This window comes from Equus przewalskii, chromosome 3 (genome assembly GCF_037783145.1).
Source record: "Equus przewalskii isolate Varuska chromosome 3, EquPr2, whole genome shotgun sequence".
In the NCBI taxonomy this organism is placed as follows: Eukaryota; Metazoa; Chordata; class Mammalia; order Perissodactyla; family Equidae; genus Equus; species Equus przewalskii.
In genome coordinates this window covers 116,002,836-116,021,172 of record NC_091833.1, presented here as the reverse complement: position 1 = coordinate 116,021,172, position 18,337 = coordinate 116,002,836, and the positions used below count along the sequence as shown (strand labels likewise).

The window sequence follows — 18,337 nt, the reverse complement described above, 5'->3', positions numbered from 1 at the left end:
GCTTGAGGAGAAAACAGAAGGATGTGGTTAACGAGCAAAACAAAGCACGCGTGCACAAAACCCTTCTAACCAATACCTGTCTCCTGGAATTCTGGCGCCTCTCGCTGACTAAAAGAGCCTGTTTGACACTGGGGCCAGGCGGGGAGGAGGGCGTCCCCAGTGGGGCCGTAAATGCCTTTGATCACTACTTTGTGCAGTGGGGGGGGCCCTGGCGGCCCACGCTGAGGCTCGCCATCCTGTCCTTGTTCTCGGGGCGGTGGGGAGGCACGGCCGCACTCTGGTCTGTCCGAGAAGGTTGCACTGGCCGTGGTGAGGAGACATCAAGGAAGGCCGTGCAGGAGGTCCTGTGGAAGGGACTGCCTCGTTCTGGACTTTGAGCACTAGCATCCTTTTGTTAGATCCACGTGTCCAGTTTGGGGCCCAGAAAACACGTGATTCGTGACTCCGTCTGTGGAGGGGTCTGCACGTACATGTAAGGCCAGGCGGTGCATCCCCAGGTGCGTACTGTGGTAAATCACCCTCCAGCTGCGGATAAAGGCGACCAGGTCACATCCGGTGGGCGGCACCAGGTGTGGGCCTGGGTCTCTATTCTCTGTCCATTTGGTTTTTACTATTTAGAGTCTTTAACATTGTTTTGGAACATCACCAAAACCCCTGCACTTGTTTCCCCTGAATAAACTCAGACTCCTAGAGACTGAGCACCTGTCTCTTGTTCTCATGGTCCCCAGGAGCATTGAGTAGAGCCACGTACAGTGAATGTGTCACAGAACATGGCCCAGGCTCTCCTGAATCAGTATGTCACGTTGCTGGGGCAAAACCTCTTCTGAGACCCAGAAATGCCGGGCACCGCCAGCGTGGTCCTGGGCAGTGTAAGGGCCACCCGGTGGCGCAGCTGCGGGGCGGCTCCCCCACACCCGTGCCACCGTGCCTGGGAGCTGCTCAGTGGCAGGCTGGTGAGACGCTGCAAGCAGCCACAGGGGTCTCTGAGCCTCTGAAGGTTCAGTGACTTGCTCTGGTCCGCGGCTCACAGGGCTGGTGCTGGGCTGTGAGCTGTCACGTGATTTCGCCAGACCCCCCCCCCCCCCCACCCGCTCCTGCTCCCCAGAGATGCTGGCTCCATCCTGGCCTTGGGCTTGCGCCCAGCAGAGGGCGCACGGGGTCCGAAGCTCCTCGCTGGCTCCTGAGGCCGCGCCAGGATCCTGCTGGCTTCTCTGCCTGGGAGCTGTGCAAGTTCTCCATCGAATTTGAATGTCAGGGTTCTAATTTAGTGATTTTTTTTTCCCCAGATCATTTATTTTGGAAAAAAAGCCAAGAATTTGTAAGTTAGATTTTGTCACTTCCCAAGAATTCCCAAGTATGTGGGATGGCCGTCTAGAACTCAGAGGCAAACATGAATTGTGTGGATTAATTTTGGCCAAATAACTCTGGAAGTCAAATAATGAAGACCCTGTCAAGTGAGGTTTTCAGCCAGACCTTTGATGTGGGCTGCAGCTACATTTGTTTGTTTGTTTGTTTTTGAAGGGAGATCCCAAATTGGGACCCTCAGTTCCGGTGATCGCTTCAAGAGGCACGTGTCTCGCCACAGCGCCCTCTGTCAGCTTTGTCCGTCCCACTTTATTTTTACTACGCGGTTTGTCTATTTCTTTCTTGCGTTTATTATTTGTTTATTTATATGTATTGCAGCAACATTGGTTTATATCATCATATAAATTTCAGGTGTACATCGTTATATTTCATTTCCTGTGTAGACTACGTCATGTTCACCGCCCGAAGACTAGTTACCACCCATCGCCACACACATGTGCCCTGTCACCCCTTTTGTCCTCCTCCCCCCTCCCCCTCTGGTAGCTATCACTCTAATCTCCGTCTCTGTGTGTTTATTTATTGTTGTTGTTATCTTGTGTTTATGAGTGAGATCATACAGCATTTGACTTTCTCCCTCTGACTGACTTCACTTAGCATAATACCCTCAGGGTCCATCCATGTTGTTGCAAATGGCAAGATTTCATGTTTTTTGTGGCTAAGTAGTATTCCACTGTGTATATACCACACCTTCTTTATCCATTCGTCCCTTGATGGGCACCTAGGTTGCTTCCAAGTCTTGGCTATTGTGAATAATGCCGCGATGAACATAGGGGTGCGTGTGCCTTTATGCATTCGTGTTCTCATGTTCTTTGGATAAATACCCAGCAGTGGGATAGCTGGATCGTATGGTAGATCTATTCTTAATTTTTTGAGGAATCTCCATACTGTTTTCCAAAGTGGCTGCACCAGTTTGCACTGCCACCAGCAGTGTGTGAGGGCTCCCTCTTCTCCACACCCTCTCCAACATTTGCTATTTCCTGTCTTGTTAACTATACCTATTCTGACCGGAGTGAGGTGATATCTCATTATAGTTTTGATTTGCATTTCCCTGATAGCTAATGATGTCAAACATCCTTTTATGTGCCTATTGGCCATCTGTATATCTTCCTCGGACAAATGTCTGGTCAGATCTTTTGCCCATTTTTTAATTGGGTTGTTGTTTTTTTGTTGTTGTTGAGATATATGAGTTCTTTATATAGTTTTGAGATTAACCCTTATCAGATACATGGTTTGCAAATATCTTCTCCCAATGTCAGGTTGTCTTCATTTTGTTGATGGTTTCCTTTGCTGTGCAGAAGCTTTTTAGTTTGATGTAGTCCCATTTGTTCATTTTTTCTATTGTTTCCCTTGCCCGGTCAGACATGGTATTTGAAAATATGCTGGTGAGACTGATGTCAAAGAGTGTACTGCCGATGTTTTCTTCTAGAAGTTTTATGGTTTCAGGTCTTACATTCAAGTCTTTGATCCATTTGAGTTGATTTTTGTGCATGGTATAAGGTAATGGTTTACTTTCATTCTTTTGCCTGTGGCTGTCCAGTTTTCCCAGCATCGTTTATTGAAGAGAGACTCCTTTCTCCATTTATGCTCTTGGCTCCCTTGTCGAAGATTAGCCATCCATAGATGGCGCAGCTATGTTTTTGTGCGATTGCTCTCAGATGAGGCAGGGCCTTTCGGCCTTGGGAATCCATCTCAAAAGTGGCTGGGCAGAAGTCCCAAAAGGTGCTAGATGTGTGGGTCACAGGTGGGGCTGGGGTGATGGTGATGGTGGGAGGCCCAAAGGAGGAAGAAAATTGCTAGAACTTGGAGCAGAAAGCCCAGGGCAGAGGGTGTGCAGTGCCTGGGAGCAGGGTCTGCGGCTGCAAGTGTCCAGCACAGCCCCGCCCCCCGCCGGGGTCACACTCTCCCTGTGCCACGTACGCCCCCGTGCCACACACACCCTGTGCCACACCTGTGTCATAGCCCGGGGTCACACACTCACCCTGTGTCACATACCTGTGTCACACGCACACACTTGTCTCACACTCTTGTTTCACACACATCCCATGTTGCACACCCCCCTTGTTCAGATACACCCAGTGCCTCCCACACCCTATGCCCTCTGGGACACTGGGAGTTCTGGCTTGCAGGCTGGCGCCCCAGTCTGGCCATCGTCTGACTGTTTGGGACCAGCTTTTGTGAGGTAGAAGTGCTCAAAGAGAGTACGGGAAATTTTTGCTTTCCGTTAAACCCAGCGAATACTTGTGCAAATATAAATATATTCGGCCTTGTTCCACCTCTGGGTGGCACGGAAGGGCGAAGATTTTCCACTCCTTACAAAGGGCTCTTCGAGTTTACCGGGTTGTTCTTGCAGCAGCATTCCTTGGCTTTCGAGGAAAGCCGGTGTACACAGGGGCGTTGGCATCAACTCTGGGGTTCTGGAAAAGTGGGCGTCTGAGTGTGCAGCCACACTCACAGCTGTCATGTGGTGGCCCCCTTGGCTGGGCCTGCCAGTGCCCCAGGCTGGCCGTGAGGAGGGGCTGCAGCCGGCCATCCTTCCCCACGTGGCTGGAGGAGTGTAGGAGGGCCTCCGAGCCACCCATGCCCGCTGGGCTCTGCTCCCCCCAGGTGTGCTGGAGGGCACGCTGTCCTTACCCCAGGCCCTCCTGGGACCTGGGTTCTCTGGAGATGGCACCAGCGCCCCGCAGATTTCTCACCCACAGTAGGTTCACTCCACAGCACTTACTAAGTGTCTGGTAGGTTCCAGGCACTGCAGCCCCATTGTAACAGAGTGAACAAGACACGCCGCCAACTGCCTGTGCACAGCAGGTGGCTCAGCAACGAACGTGGACATGGGCAGTCACTGCAGAACGGGGCCGCCCTCTACTGGCGCTGTGGGACCACCTGGTGCTCAAGGGGAATCGTGGCAGGCTTCCTGGAGGAGAAGGCAACACTGAGGGCCACCTGCCTGGAGGTCAGGAGAGAGCCTGGCCAGTTTGAAGGTCACAGGCAAACACAAGCCAGCTACAGGCTGTGAGGGGACAGTGCCATTGGAGCAGTGGGCAGGTCCTGTCTGAGGACTTACCCTGTGTTTCTAGGGGGTTAGATTCTGTAGGGCCCAGGGATCTGATGGTCTCGTGAGGGTGTAACCATTCTGAGCCAGAGTTGGGAGAGGCTGCTGCTCCCCTGTGCGGGACAGGCTGACGAGGCGGGGTCTGGAAAGAGCCACGGGGGCGTTGATGCAGTAAATCAGACAAGAAGAGGTGGGAGCTGAATGGAGACGGGGCTGGAGGGGAGCAGATGGTCAGACACAGCCCAGGGCAGAGGGGACGGCAGAGGCGGGGCCAGGGTGCTGACTCAGGATGGCGTCCTGGGTACCGCCCGCAGGCTGGAGCCAGAGGAGCTGTCTGTGTGGTTTAGTGAGAGAATATTCCCTGTGATGCTGAGGGTGCTCTTAGCCATCACACAGGTTGCTATAGGAACTACTGATATTTTTAAGATGGTTCAGGTTTTTTTGCACAGTTTATGTCACACCCATTACTTTACATAACCCCGTTCCCTAGACAATTGTGAAATAGGTTTTCCTGACCTGACAACCATAGCAAGTACCTTTGATCACTGTCACGTGGCTGACCCGTGACGACATGTGTGTCCGCCTGCTCTTCACGAGGAGCCAAGTGGCAGCCTTTGGGGCAGGGCTGTAGTGGCGCGGCTCTTGAGTTGGCCTCCAGAGTTTAAGCCCCACTGTGCTGATTTTTCCGCACCGCACGGTGCAGCCTGGGCTGAGGTTGCAGTGTGGGAGCCAGAGACCCTGGCCCTTCGGTTCACAGTTCCCGTCCTTTCTGGCGAGTAGCGGCGTCCTCAGTGGATGCAGGGCCGAAGACTCGCCCTGCAGCCGGCCCCCTCTTCCCTTGTGCCCGGGGAGCTCCCTGTGCAGCCCCAGGACTGAAATTCCCTGTCTACTGGTGTCTTCTCTCCCATTTTCTTTGTCTTTTGGGGATTATGTCACCTTTTAAGTGGTCCTTCGCTTTCATTTGGCTGGGTTTCAGGAGACAGAGCAGGTAAGCGCCAGGCCAGACCCCTGTTCACCTGCCGTCCTGCCGTGTCTCCGCAGGTTCGCCATGTTCCACCAGGTGAGAATCCCTCGCCAGGACCTCCTGAACCGGGCTGGAGACGTCACCCCTGAGGGCACCTATGTCACCCCCTTTAAGGTACAGGTATCTCCAGGCAGGGGGGTTTGTGGGTGGCAAGGCCTCCCCTCTTGCCACGGCCCCCCCTCCATGCTCAGCAGGGGATGGAGCCCAGCTTGGAAGGTGGGCTCACCTCTCTAAGTTCAGGTTCCGGTGCCACCAACAAGGAAGGGGGCACTTGGGTGTGATGGGGCCCAGGCATGATGACAGATGTTGGCCGACAGCTGCCCAGGGCGTCCACTCCCCTGCACCACGCCACCAGCCCCCCGGGGTTACGTCAGGGATGCTGCCTCTGCCAGCGTGGTTTCCCAGGAAGGGTTAAAAGGTGAAGGGCCACCTGGCGGGGCGTCCACACGTGGGGGTGACAAACCGCGTCCACTGGCGTCGGGGGTTCCCCACGCCCCCAAATTCATTGTGTAGTAGACACAGTGGTGTGGCCTTGAGACCTTGGCAGATGGGGCCTGAGTTGGAGTGGCCGATCACCCTCCTAAGTCCTGACCTCACAGCCAGGATGGCCGTGTCCCGAGGAGCTTATGTGCCACGAGGGCTCTGCCCGGACAACATGCGTCACTGACAGGAGCCGAAAGGGCAGGGCTTAGAACGAGTGTGGCAAGTTCACTTAGAGACAAGGAGAGCACTTAGCACCGTGCAACTGGAAGTCATTTAAGATGGAAATGGTAATATGAAAAGTTAATTAAAAGTGAATATGGAAAAAAAATAATCGAAAGAAAGCACGTAACAGATGGGACAAATAAGGTGGGAGAATGACTTAGAGATTGGAGAGTCGGTCAGGGAGCCTCCCAGAGGCCCAGGAGAGGATGCGAGAAAACAAAGAAAGTTTGGAGGAATGATGACGGCAGATGTCTCTAAATTAAAGAAAGGAAAACAGCTTTGACCGAAGGACCCCGTGGCACCCACAGAGGAGACGTCAGCGAAGCTCGCACCCCAGGCTCACCGGAGAGAAGTTTAAGAATCTCCAAGAGCAAATTCTGAACTCTTCAGAGAGAGGCTACCGATCTGGCTCTGAGAGTAAACCCGCTTCCCCCTCCGACTTCTCAGGCGCAGCCCTGCAGGCGGAGAAATGCGCGATCCTGCCCAGGGCACACGTGTGCCGTTCCATCCTGCTTCCCTGTCATTCGGGCGCGAGGACGGGAGAGGGCTTCCCCCGCATGCGGAGTTTCGGAAGGTTGCCACGCAAATTCCTACAGGGCTCATAATTTTGGAAGAAAAGCCCAAATAATGAAGTGACCCAGGAGAAGCAGCAGGTGGTCAGGGAGGTCAGGGCGATGGGACAAGCCCGTAAGGCTGTGGGTCAGGCGGACCCACCGCACCACTGACAGGCCTCGAAAACAAGCCAGGCGCTTCGGAGACGGTGGCGCGTGCCCTGAGATCTGTAACAGAAGATCAAAAGTAGAAGCGCGCAAGATGGCTGCCCATTTTCAAGGAACACAATAGCCGATGACGTCACACCCCTGGGGACAGTTGTCTTTGATGGGGAGAGAGGAATTCTGGGGGAAAGTGGGTCCATGGGACTCATTTTGTGAACAAAGCGTTGGCACCAGCCATGGAGCGCGGGTCCGCGGTTCCCCCCTGGGCTCTGGGCACAGGCACGCTTGCATCTCTGGGTTAGAGCCAGCTGCCGTGCCTGCAGGTGGGCAGGGACCGGTCCCTGGGAGGGTGCGTTCCTGCACAGTGCTCTTCCCTCTGCCTGGAGCACCCTCCCCTGGTGCCTCCCCACTCCATCCCATGAGGGTTCAGTAATGGCAGCCACTCGACCTGCCCGCACTGTCCTGCACCCGGAGGCCTGTGTGTCTGGGCGCCCTGGGGGCAGGACCCAGCCGGCCCTTGTCGGCCTGAGTGGCTGAACGGACACACCTTCCTCTTGGTGCCCTTCTCCCTGGGGAGGCCTCGGAGGTCTTGCTGCACTCCTCACCAGCTTTTCTTCCCCAGGACGACAGGCAGCGCTTCAGAATGTCCCTGGCTAGCTTGTCCTCCAGCCGCGTCTCCATCGTGGGCATGTCCGTTGTCAATCTGAAGCTGGCCGTGTCCATAGCCATTCGCTTCTCTGCCACTCGGCGTCAGTTTGGGCCGACAGACAAGGAGGAAATACCGGTTCTCGAGTATCAAATGCAGGTGCAGTTGGCAAATGCAGGTTCTTTTTCTTTCTGTTCCGTGTGCAAGTGGACTTCTGTCAGGGAGCCATGCTTTGGTTCCGAGAGTCGACCAGACCTCCTCAGGCCGTTAAGAGAGCCATTGCCAGGGCGCTTCGGGAGGTTGAGCGGCATCCAGGGCCGGGCTTTTAGGAAATGGTCGTAGTTAAGGCGGGGCACGCAGGACTGTCCCCTGAGGAGAGTGGAGGAAGTGTATTCCGGCGAGGCTCTGGGAGACAGGTGCACATGCCGTTCCCACGTGAGGTCACTGCAGGCTTCGGCAGGTGGCCTTGCACGTCCACGACCTTTGACTCATTCATCCCGTCCCTGAGAATCGATCCCAAGGAACTGACCGTTAAGCTGCGGAGTGTGCCCCGTTGTTCCTTGTGACGTCGTTTAGCAGAAGGGACGCTCCTCCTTCGGGTCCTCGGAGATGAGGCAGCTGTTGACGGCAGAGATGCGGCCCAGACCACAGTGCAGGAAAGCCCACGTCACTGCCTGGGAGGGGTTGCATTTTATCACAGCGAGTACCCGGACAGCACTTAGGGTTACCAGCCCATTTGTCCACACCAGGTGTCTAGTCGTCACACACGCGGGTCGGGTCATTATTCCCAGTTTGCAGGTGGGGGACTGAGGATCGAATGGGTGACACCTGTCAGAGTGCAGTGGCTGAATCTGGTCCTGGTCCACATTCTGTGTAAGCAAAGGTGTATTTGAGGGAAAGTTTGAGGTAATTGTCACAGAATCATTTCTTTTACTGTGAGCCTGTTTTAATAATAAATAATGAAGAGCAGAATGTCCTGGTTCATGCCTGTGTGGCACACATCTCCCACCCCCTGCTAATCCCATGGCTGTCGTGAGGTCACAGGGCATCTGACCGCCTGGGCATCCAGCGTGGCTCGGTGGTTACGAGAGCCCCCTCACGCACAGTGCTGCTTCTCCTAACCCCAGCTCCACCCCTAGTGGCTGTGTGCCCTTGGGCAGGGCACTGACCCTCTCTGTGCTCTGATTTTCTTATTTGTAAATTGGAAGTGATAGTACTAGCTCTTCACTGGTGGCTGTAAGGGTGAAGCGCGTTAGGACATGAGAAACAGGCGCAGCGTCCACCCTCAGTAACGATCAACGGTGGGGACTGTTTCCCGGGTCCCTTTTCTCCCCTTCCCACTTCCCATCCCTGCAGCAGTGTATGTGCACAGGTAAATAAGACACTCTCCTTTCCTCCGAGGAACTTCTGGCTCTTCATGAGCCTCAGTTTCCCCATCTGGCTTAGGTTGGTTGCTTCATCCCTCAGGGCTCACAAAGCACAGGATATCAGCCAGTCAGCGGCCTACTCTGGCACAGCAGGCTGGCTTCCGTAGTTCCCAGATGGACCCACTCTCACTCTGTTCCAGGGGTCACCTCGATGGGCCAGCGGGCAGTGGGGGCATGGACCCACACTCGCTCTGTTCCAGGGGTCACCTCGATGGGCCAGCGGGCAGTGGGGGCATGGATCCACACTCGCTCCATTCCAGGGGTCACCTCGATGGGACAGGAGGCAGTGGGGGCGTGGACCCGTGCTCGCTCCGTTCCAGGGGTCACCTCGATGGGACAGGAGGCAGCGGGGGCGTGCAGGGAGATGCACAGGGAACAGTTGCACCTTTGAGCGTGGTTGTCGGGGTGATGGGCGGGAGAACGGGCTGAGCTGAGAGCGTCAGGGGCACGGTTTCCTGGAGGGACCAGGAGACATTAAGTGGGAAAGTGAGCAGTGAAGTCCTGTCGCCCACGCTCCCGCATCTGGTGCTCACGGCATGCAGGGTGGGCTGGTCCCGAGGCCCTGGGGTGTATTTACGCGAGTGTCTTATTTACTGCAGCAATGGCGCCTCCTCCCGTATCTGGCAGCTGCGTACGCCTTAGACCACTTTTCCAAATCGCTCTTCCTGGACATGGTGGAGCTTCAGCAAGGCCGGCTGGGGAAGGACGCAAGTGCCGGGCAGGTGAGAGCTCGCTGTCTCTTCTCCGCGGCATTTATGTGGCTATTCACACTCGCTGGGGCTGGACGGCTCGAGGCAGCCTTTCTTTCAAAACAGCTGAGGCTGCTGGTGTCCAGGATGCGGCTCTGACGTACTCCCTCGCTGCGTCCACCCCCTCGGGCCCCTGGGAGCTCGCTTTGATGATGTGAGCAGTGTGGGCGCGTGTCCATACCCCTGTTTCTCAAGGATGTGCTGACAGGACTCCTAATTCCAGGCTGTGAGTTCAGCTGTTGCTCTCCTTTTGAGAACATGATGGTTTTGCAAAAGCCTCGTTCCTGGCCCCTCAGTAGATTTCATGGTTCGATCCTTTTGTAAACAACCCTTCAAAGATCTGAACCCAACTGACGGGATTCGAGTTGACAGCTAAGGATTAGTGCCAGGAATGAGCGTGCAGATCCACTGAGATCAGCGACTACGTAAAAAGAAGTCCTTTGCTCATTTCTGTATTGATGGCTTACAAATTGATTTTCCATAGCCCCTCACGCTGCCTCCTGGGCAGGAGTGAGATGTGAATCACGAGAAATGCATTTGAAAACAGATTAAAAATGCTGCAGATTGGGTTGTACAACACTCTAAAGAGCCTGGATCAAATTAGCACATTTTGACTGTTCTGCATAAACAGGAGTCAAGAGGCTCGGACAACATGGGGGGAATGGCCAGCAGGGCGTGCTGCTGAGCAAAACGGGTCTGCCCGGGTCTGCTAGGGACCCCTCTCCGGAACAAAGGGGTTAAAGGTGTTTTTCCCCGTAGTGTGAGTCATTGAAACTTCTGCCAGCTGACATTGGACTTATTCTCCTGTTAATAATGTTACAAAGTGTAATCATGCTTTATTTTTGCTGAAACTCAGTGGTTTAACCCAGGCGCAGTAGGACCCAAAAGTAGCCCTATTTGAAGTTGAAAACCCTGGTAAAATGCACTATCTTATTTAGCAGGTGTGAGTGCGTTTCTTTCTCCTAAACGTCAAGCAGAAGCAGAAAGACATTTGTAAGATGTGGACGGCCCAGGACGCTGGCTGGAGAGCACCCTCGAGGAGTCGACTGGGAAGGGCCCCCCTTCACGGTCTCCTGGGACCCGTCCCCACGTCCCTCCTCAAGGGGCAGCGTCTCAGCACTGTGTCGTCTCTTGCTTCTCTGTGTGGTCTCACCACAGACGGTGGGAACCTTAGACATCACGTTGCTCGTTTTCACGTTCGTGAACTTCGTGTAAACTGAGTCCTAATGTATGTTCCTGTGAGGTTTGCTTCTGCGACCAGCCCAATGCCCCTGGCTGGGGGTTATCTGCTGTACAAGCTGTGGTCCACTTATTTTCGTTGCTGTGAAATTGTCTGAGTGTACCACAATGTGTCCATTCTTAGGTGAATCCTGTTTTTAGACTAAAATAGGGTAGGGTTTCTTTGTTCTGCAGCTGTCAAGTGTCCCAGATTCGACTGGAGGACAGGCCTCTGTCGCTAGGGTTGAACTGGCCCCTGACCTCTGGTGTCAGAGCCTCTTTTCACTTGCTTTTGTTGGATTCCCTCTCTCAAGGCAGAGCTCGGACGTGAGATCCACGCCTTGGCGTCGGCCAGCAAGCCCCTGGCCTCGTGGACCGCCCAGCGGGGCATTCAGGAATGCCGAGAGGCGTGTGGAGGACACGGCTACCTGGCCAGTAGGTTTTGGAGAACATGTGACGCTTTCCTGTCCTTACTCCTGGTGGCTCAAGACCAGGGGTCAGCACACTGTGACTGCCCCCAGCTTTTGGGAATCAAGTTTTACTGGAACGCGGCCATGTCATCCGTTTACGTGTTTTCCGTGGCTGTGTTTGTGCTGCAGTCAGAGCTGAGGGGTCGTGACGGAGCCTAAGATGTTTGCTCTCCGGCCTTTTCAAGGACGTGTGTGCCAGCCCCGGCCCCACGCAGCTCCCTCCGCTTCTGACGCCCCACGTTCCTCAGTCGAGATCTGGGGGTAACGACACAGTGAGGAGAAACCGTGCGAAGGAGCCTCCTGCAAACCAGAGCAAAAAGCAGATTATCTGTTCGTTTGAATCGTGACATTTTGGTTAATGACGTGGCAGTAGACTGGCACCAAGTTTTGTTCTGATGAAAAATTCTTAAACTTAGAAAAAGAGAGCTGGTTTTCATTGGCATTGGCTGTCGTTTGGGCAGCTGGTGTACGGGTAAGGGAGCAGGCAACCCGTGGCCCAGGGCCAAATCCTGGCTCTGCCGCTCACTAACGGCACAGCCGTGGGCAGGCTACCCAAGCCCGCTGTGCCTCAGTTTCTCTGTCTATGAAATGGGGATGGTTATAGGATACGACAGCACGTTCTTGCCCTGATTCAGTGAATACACACGCAGGAAGTGCTCAGCACGGTGCCGGGCACATGGCTTACCTGCAGAACTCCTTGTGCTAATCTCCGTAACCGACTGGTAGAACCTGGTTACGCACGGAGGGCCACTCACGCCTTCGAAACAGCAGCACGGGCAGGAACCTTATTGGCAGCTCATACCAACAGAAGCATCTCGGGCTCTTGCTGAGTTTGAGGGTTCCGGTGATGGGCTGTAGACACAGCATCCTGTCAGTGAGGGTCCACCCCAGTTTCTGCTCAAGCAGGGGCAGTGCCTCCCCCCCATCCCGACCCCGACTCCTCCATTCTCTGCCTCTCTCCGTCACTGGTGTGTGGGTGACCATGGCTCTGCATCAGTCACTCAGTTACCGGTTTTGTCCTCCACACGACGCTCTTTGTAGTTTCTGTTTGTTGTTATAACTCATAGAGACGCTATAAATAGTTCAGAATAAGGAAATTGAGTCATGCAGGACTGCAGACAACAACATGACTGAACCAAGAGTCATTACATATAAAACACTAAACATAAGGCCTTTATCTAGGTTTAAATGTCAATTGCAAGTGACTTCCCTAAAGTTGCTCCCAGCTCCTCACGTTCAGTAGTCTAAGTATGGCATGGGCAGCCAGTCGCGAAAACAATAAGGATGTCATAGGTGACCACAAGCCTCGTGGCTGCTACAGAACATCTCACACCCTCCGGGGCTCTGTTCCTGGCAGTGTGTGAGCGGGAGAAGTCAGAGTCCCAGCCCTTTCCCATCCCAGCCTCACGTTGGGAGAACCTTCTCCATCAGAGGATGGAGACCCAGAGGTGGAGGGTCTGGGAAGCATCCCTTATAAAATATGCAAAGGAAGTGGGTTATTTAACTGGCAGGAGAGACCACAAGAGGGAAAGGAGCTTTGTCTTTGGATATTTGAAATTTTCTGCATGTAAAGAAGGGTCACTTCAGTTGTAGAAGGACGAAGGGCAGCCCCCTGACAGTGAGCCCCTAGAACATTCCAGGTCTCTCAGCGACGCCCCCCTCCCCCGCCCCGCCCCCGGGGAGCTTCTGCGGGGGGCCCATGCGGAGCTCATGATAACAGTGGGGATGCTACTGACAGTGACTCTGTCTCGAGTGCTCACTGTGCACCAGCACCACCCAAGTGTTTACGGGGACCCGCCCGTTGACCTCCCTGACAGCCTTACTGGGCAGCTGCCCCCATATCCGGAAGGATGGAGCGGGGCCTTTACAGAGGTGGGGGGCGCACAGGCCCCTGGGAGGTGGAGCTGGGCCTCAGCGGGGTGGGAGTGCCTCATTGGGTCAGGCAGGGCCGGGGACTTTGAGATCCCAGATGGGCGGGGGGTTCTCCCCGTGCACCCCACCTGATGGGAACGCTGTGGTTTCACTGCAGTGAACCGGCTGGGCCACCTCCGAGATGACAATGATCCGAACTGCACGTACGAAGGTGACAACAACGTCCTGCTGCAGCAGACCAGCAACTACCTGCTCAGCCTGCTGGCCCGCCGGGCCCAAGGTGAGCCCGCCGCTCTCTCGGCAGCCCCTGGACTCAGACGGGGAGCTGCCCTTGGGCCCCGTGGCGTTAGCCCTCCTGTCGAGATGTACTATGTGTTTGCAGGAAGTAAAGGTGTTCTTAAGTGGTGATTGGCCAGCTCGTGAAATGGGGCGGGAGGGTCTCCCCTCCGGGACGGCTCTGTGCGTGGGGCCCCCTGGCTCCCCCCAGCTCACAGGGTATGCTCCTAGGTGGTGCTCACTGCAAGAGCCGTCTGAAGACTGTGGACTTTCTGGAAGCCTACCCCGACATCCTTGGCCAGAGGTTCGAGGTGCCCAGCCTTGAGGACTGCCTGGACTCCTCAGGTGAGTGTGCCCCTTGCTGTCCCTGCTTCTGTCACAACCCCGGGAGGTGCCCTGTGCCCTGGGCGGGCTTTGGTGGTTCCCGTTGTGGCGGCAGTGGCCTTGGAGACCCCTGGAGGCAGCGTGTGGGTTTGTCCCTCATTCATTGGTTGATTCATCCGTCGAGCATCTGCCTGTGCCTGACACTGAGCTAGGCACTGACTCCAAAGGTGAAACGGCGGGAGCCCACTTCCTTCCCTGACTCTCTCCTCTCCTAAGGATAAAGACGGGGAGGCCTCTGGGGTCCCGCCTTGGCCTCGCTGGGCCCCGAAGCTCCCACCCGCCGCCCTGGGACTGGGCTCTCGTCATAGGAAGCTGGGGCTGTCCTGCTCATGGTCCACAATGCCGGCTGTCTCTGGGCCTTTGCACGGGCCAGGCTTTTCATTCTGGTTGTGGCCTCACCTGTCGTCCCCGCCCACCAGTAGCCCTCCGCCAGCTCTCTTCACACTTCAGCTGCTCCAGCCCCTGTGCCTCTCCTACCCTGGTAGCCCTCCAGCCCTTGCCCCCAGGCACCTCGTTCCCCGCTTCCTGCAGTCCCTGTCGCAGTCTTGCCCGTCGTCAGCATCCTTGTCTCCATGCTCCCCTCCTTTTGGTGTGATTGTCTCCTGGCCGAGCGCAGAGTTAACCCTGCAAGCCTGCTGTGCACGCAGGGAGCAGCTGCAGGCCCTGCCCCCACAAGGACCTGGGAACGAGAGCTGGCCCGGGAAGCGGCAGCTTATTGCAGAGCATGCGTGGTCCTGGCCCTTGGCTTCCCGGGCAGAGTCCTGCTCCTATGCCGCTCCCGCGTTAGCTGCAGACAGGCACTAGGCGTGTCTCTGTGCAGCTCTTGCCAGGCTGTGAGGGTGACTGAGACCTGGGTCGCTGCTCTCACGGGGCTGTACAGTCTGGATGGGGATACTATGTGTTTGCAGGAAGTAAAGGTGTTCTTAAGTGGTGATTGGCCAGCTCGTGAAATGGGGCGGAAGGGTCTCCCCTCCGGGACGGCTCTGTGCGTGGGGTCCCCTGGCTCCCCCCAGCTCACAGGGTATGCTCCTAGGTGGTGCTCACTGCAAGAGCCGTCTGAAGAAGCCTACCCCGACATCCTTGGCCAGAGGTTCGAGGTGGCCATCCCTGAGGTGGAGTGGCTGCTGCATCCCTGTCTGCGTCCCTGTCTCCGTCTCTGGGGGCCGTGTTCAGGGGCATCCACCCTTCTAAGTGCACGCACGGTGGGGGCACATGAAATGCCCCTTGGGCTCTGGCTGCTCGGGCTCCAGTGGGTCCAGTGGCTTGTCCGAGCTGGAGACAGAGAGCCCGGGTCTGCCCCCACGCCTGTTGCATTCCAAAGCTTGGGATCCTCCTTGACAGCTCCCGGAGCCTCCTAACAAGCCATCAGATGAGATTTTGCAGGAGAAACAGGGTCGGACCTTCTGCCCCGCAGTTCGGGCGGCTTCTGAAGGAAGTGCCTTCCTCCCACGTGGTCTCACTCTCATTTTATCGAATCGCATGTCAAAAATAACAGCTTTGGGGCCGAGGGCTTGGGTTCACACTCCGCTTCAGTGGCCCAGAGTTCACTGGTCTGGATCCTGCGCATGGACATGGCACCGCTCGTCAGGTAATGCCAAGGTGGCATCCCACATGCCACAACCAGAAGGACCTACAGCTAGAATATACAGCTATGTACTGGGGGACTCTGGGGAGAAGAAAAAGAAAGAAAAAAAGAAGATTGGCAACAGGTGTTAGCGTGCCTGTCTTAAAAAATAAATAAGTAACAGCTTTAAGCCACAGCAGAAATACCACTAGTTTTGTCGTCACTGTATCCGTTAGTAATTGCTGAACATGCTTCACTTTGCCACCTGAAACACCTGTTTCAGGTCATCTCAGGGACTTACTCTGTGGCCTAGGGACGAATCATGGAGTGTGTGGGGCAGAAGCTGACCCTTCTGGTCAGACACTCAAGACTCAAGCCCACCTGCCGGGAGAGCGAGGCATTAGGCTCCCCTTGGCTGCCGACCCTGTGCCCGGTCCCTCCACCCGCCAGCCCTGGGATTCAGGCCCGTGTCTCGCCCCTCCTGCCTCAGCGTCCTCATTTGCCCTCAGGGTGCTGACAGGACCTGCTGCACCAGCTTTCATGGTGAGCTGGTGCGTGTGAAGCGCTTGCACGGGGCTGGGCACCACATGAGCACCCGGTCACTGTCGACAGCTGTCTGACACACAAGCGCGTGTGCTTCTAGCTTCAGTCACAGAAATCTCCGTCAGATGCCATACATTCCACTGACCACTGTGAGCAGAGGGCCCTTGGTGGGGGCGACCTGAGTGTGAGCGTCCCCTGGGGACTGGGGGCTGCTGGGCCCTCTGGGTGAAGGTGCCGCCATCCTCCCTCCAGGAAGGACAGAGGACACGTGGCACATGGGAACATTGGCAGCTGCAAGCACTCAGGGCTGCGTCGGCTGCTCACGTCTTCCGGACAGCAGACCGAGGCAGAGAGCACGTGGCGGGGACCAGCCCACCCCAGCCCATGCCAGAGCTGGCATGCAACCCAGGGTGGGTTGACTTCCCAGCCCAACTTTCCTCCGTGATCATTGTCATCATCGTCGTCGTCGTCATCATCGTCTTTATCAGCCAGAAAACATTTCTGGTGGTAATTTTTTGTTTCTCATCGGTCACCACGGTTTGGTACAATTTTTCTGGCGACGGCTAAACTTCTCACGGCTCTTCCCCTGCCTTCTCACGGTGCTGACAGGGAACAGGGACGCCCTTGAAGCTGTTTCTGATGGTGGCGGAGCTCCCCACGTGTTGCTACAGAAAGCACTAGAAAATGAGCTATTCGTTCTAAGAACACCAACCCAACCAGAACTTGTTCTCTAAAACCACAGCCTGTTGTGAAATCAGAAAGTATACAAGTGGGGCGCCAGCTTCTTGACGTACAGCCCGTGCTGCTGGTGTCCCCCACTCGCTGACACCATGACGGCAAAGTCCACCTCTATACCGGTATCGGAACAACGCCAGGCGGGGCGGCATCTGTTTTTCCTGTGAGTGGCCTAACTTTTGCAAGATCCAGCAAAGTGAAAACATTGTCTAGGGCAAAGAATGCAACTGAAACTCATTTCGTGAAAGCAGCTCGGCGTTGAAGGCTAACATTACTTTCTGTGCACACACAGGCCCAGCCTCGTCCCAGGTGTTTGACCCTCCGCCCCAGTCCTGGGCTCGCTCCACAGCCCATCTCAGCTGCATCTTTGGTAGAAGTTGCCTGAGTGACTTACAGCCCTCGGGCTCGGTGGGACTGTGACGTGTGACCTTTCCAGCATGGAGCACCACTGTTTGCAGGGTCAGGGTAGGGGGGCAGGCATGCTCTCTGTCCTGGTCCCAGGCTGTGCCCAGCGTGCACCCCGAGGATGGTGTGACAGATGGCCCCGTGTGCTTGAGGACCGCACCGTCGCTGAGTGTGGGAGACCTGTCTCTTTTCTCTCGTCGGCTCATTTGCAAGAACGTCAGACGACCTCAGCTCCATGTGGTTGCTGCTCTGACAGCCTTGTGGACACAGGGGCTGGGGTCATGTCACAGCATGTGTCCCGTGGCTTCCATGGTACTGTTGGTGCACCGAGGTCTGGGAGCTCAGGCTGAGGCCACACTGCCCCCAGCGGTGTGACTTGGGCTAGGTCCTTAACCTCTCTGAGCCTCAGTTTCCCTTGTGACATACGGGGAGGGCGCGAGGTCGTCCCTGTGCTGTCCCTGGCAGTGGCGTGGCCTGTGGTGGAGCGCCCTCACTGGGGGCTGGCTGCCGTGGTGGGGTCACCATTCTGGGCACGTCAGATGCGGAGTGAGCAGTGTGCGTGTGTCCTCGGGCCCCTAACAGCCCCTCAACAGCCCCCCCACCCCGAGGAGGCGCGTTGCTGCTGGAAGCTGCCAGCTTCCCACCCGACTTCATCCACCGAAGATTCCTCAGCTCCCGCTGAGCTCCAGGAACTTCCCACGCAGCCTCCTGTGCTGTGTGCTTTTCTCCGCTCGCTGGGGACTCCTCCCTTCCGTGCGAACCCCGCGAGGCAGCGTGACATACTTTTTGGTAAAAATTAAGAGCTAGATGTTGGGTTTCTAAAGGAAAAACATCCAACAACTCCCGTGTCAAGCTTGCTTTCTGTTTGAAGAGCAAAGCACACTGTGAACTGGTCACTGACATTGAGCCACGCGGTCACCTCTGCTGTGGACACTGCTTGGAGAGTCCAGGTGACTGCCGCAGTGGCGCGTCCCCCACAGAGGGATGCCTCCTAGGGCAGCGTGTGGGGACGTCCGGCAGGCCTTGGGGGACAGCGGGGTCGGACGGCGGGAGCCTCTGGTGTGGGTGGGGAGTCAGCACGAGCCGTTCCTGGCCCTGGCTGCGTCCTCGGGTTTGTTGCTGTGTAAATAAATCATGGAAAATGTGAGTCTGCAACCCCCTCCTCCTGCTGCCGTTGGTGACAGCCCGT

At 56.0% G+C, this 18,337-nt stretch overlaps 1 protein-coding gene across 14 annotated transcripts in view; it reads left to right on the top strand.

Moving 5' to 3' along the window:
• The window catches only part of ACOX3 (acyl-CoA oxidase 3, pristanoyl), a 57,355-nt gene that overhangs the window by 16,037 nt on the left and 22,981 nt on the right, over window positions 1–18,337 (top strand). For 10 of the 14 annotated variants that reach the window (XM_070613425.1, XM_070613426.1, XM_070613424.1 and 7 more), the window contains exons 8-13: window positions 5,456–5,552; window positions 7,482–7,664; window positions 9,532–9,654; window positions 11,214–11,334; window positions 13,399–13,521; window positions 13,749–13,862. In XM_070613425.1, coding sequence (XP_070469526.1) covers window positions 5,456–5,552; window positions 7,482–7,664; window positions 9,532–9,654; window positions 11,214–11,334; window positions 13,399–13,521; window positions 13,749–13,862 — 761 coding nt within the window. Of the gene's footprint in view, window positions 1–5,455; window positions 5,553–7,481; window positions 7,665–9,531; window positions 9,655–11,213; window positions 11,335–13,398; window positions 13,522–13,748; window positions 13,863–14,934; window positions 18,301–18,337 lie in introns of those variants that run through there. The other 4 variants (XM_070613429.1, XM_070613430.1, XM_070613431.1 and 1 more) reach the window with 2 other exon arrangements.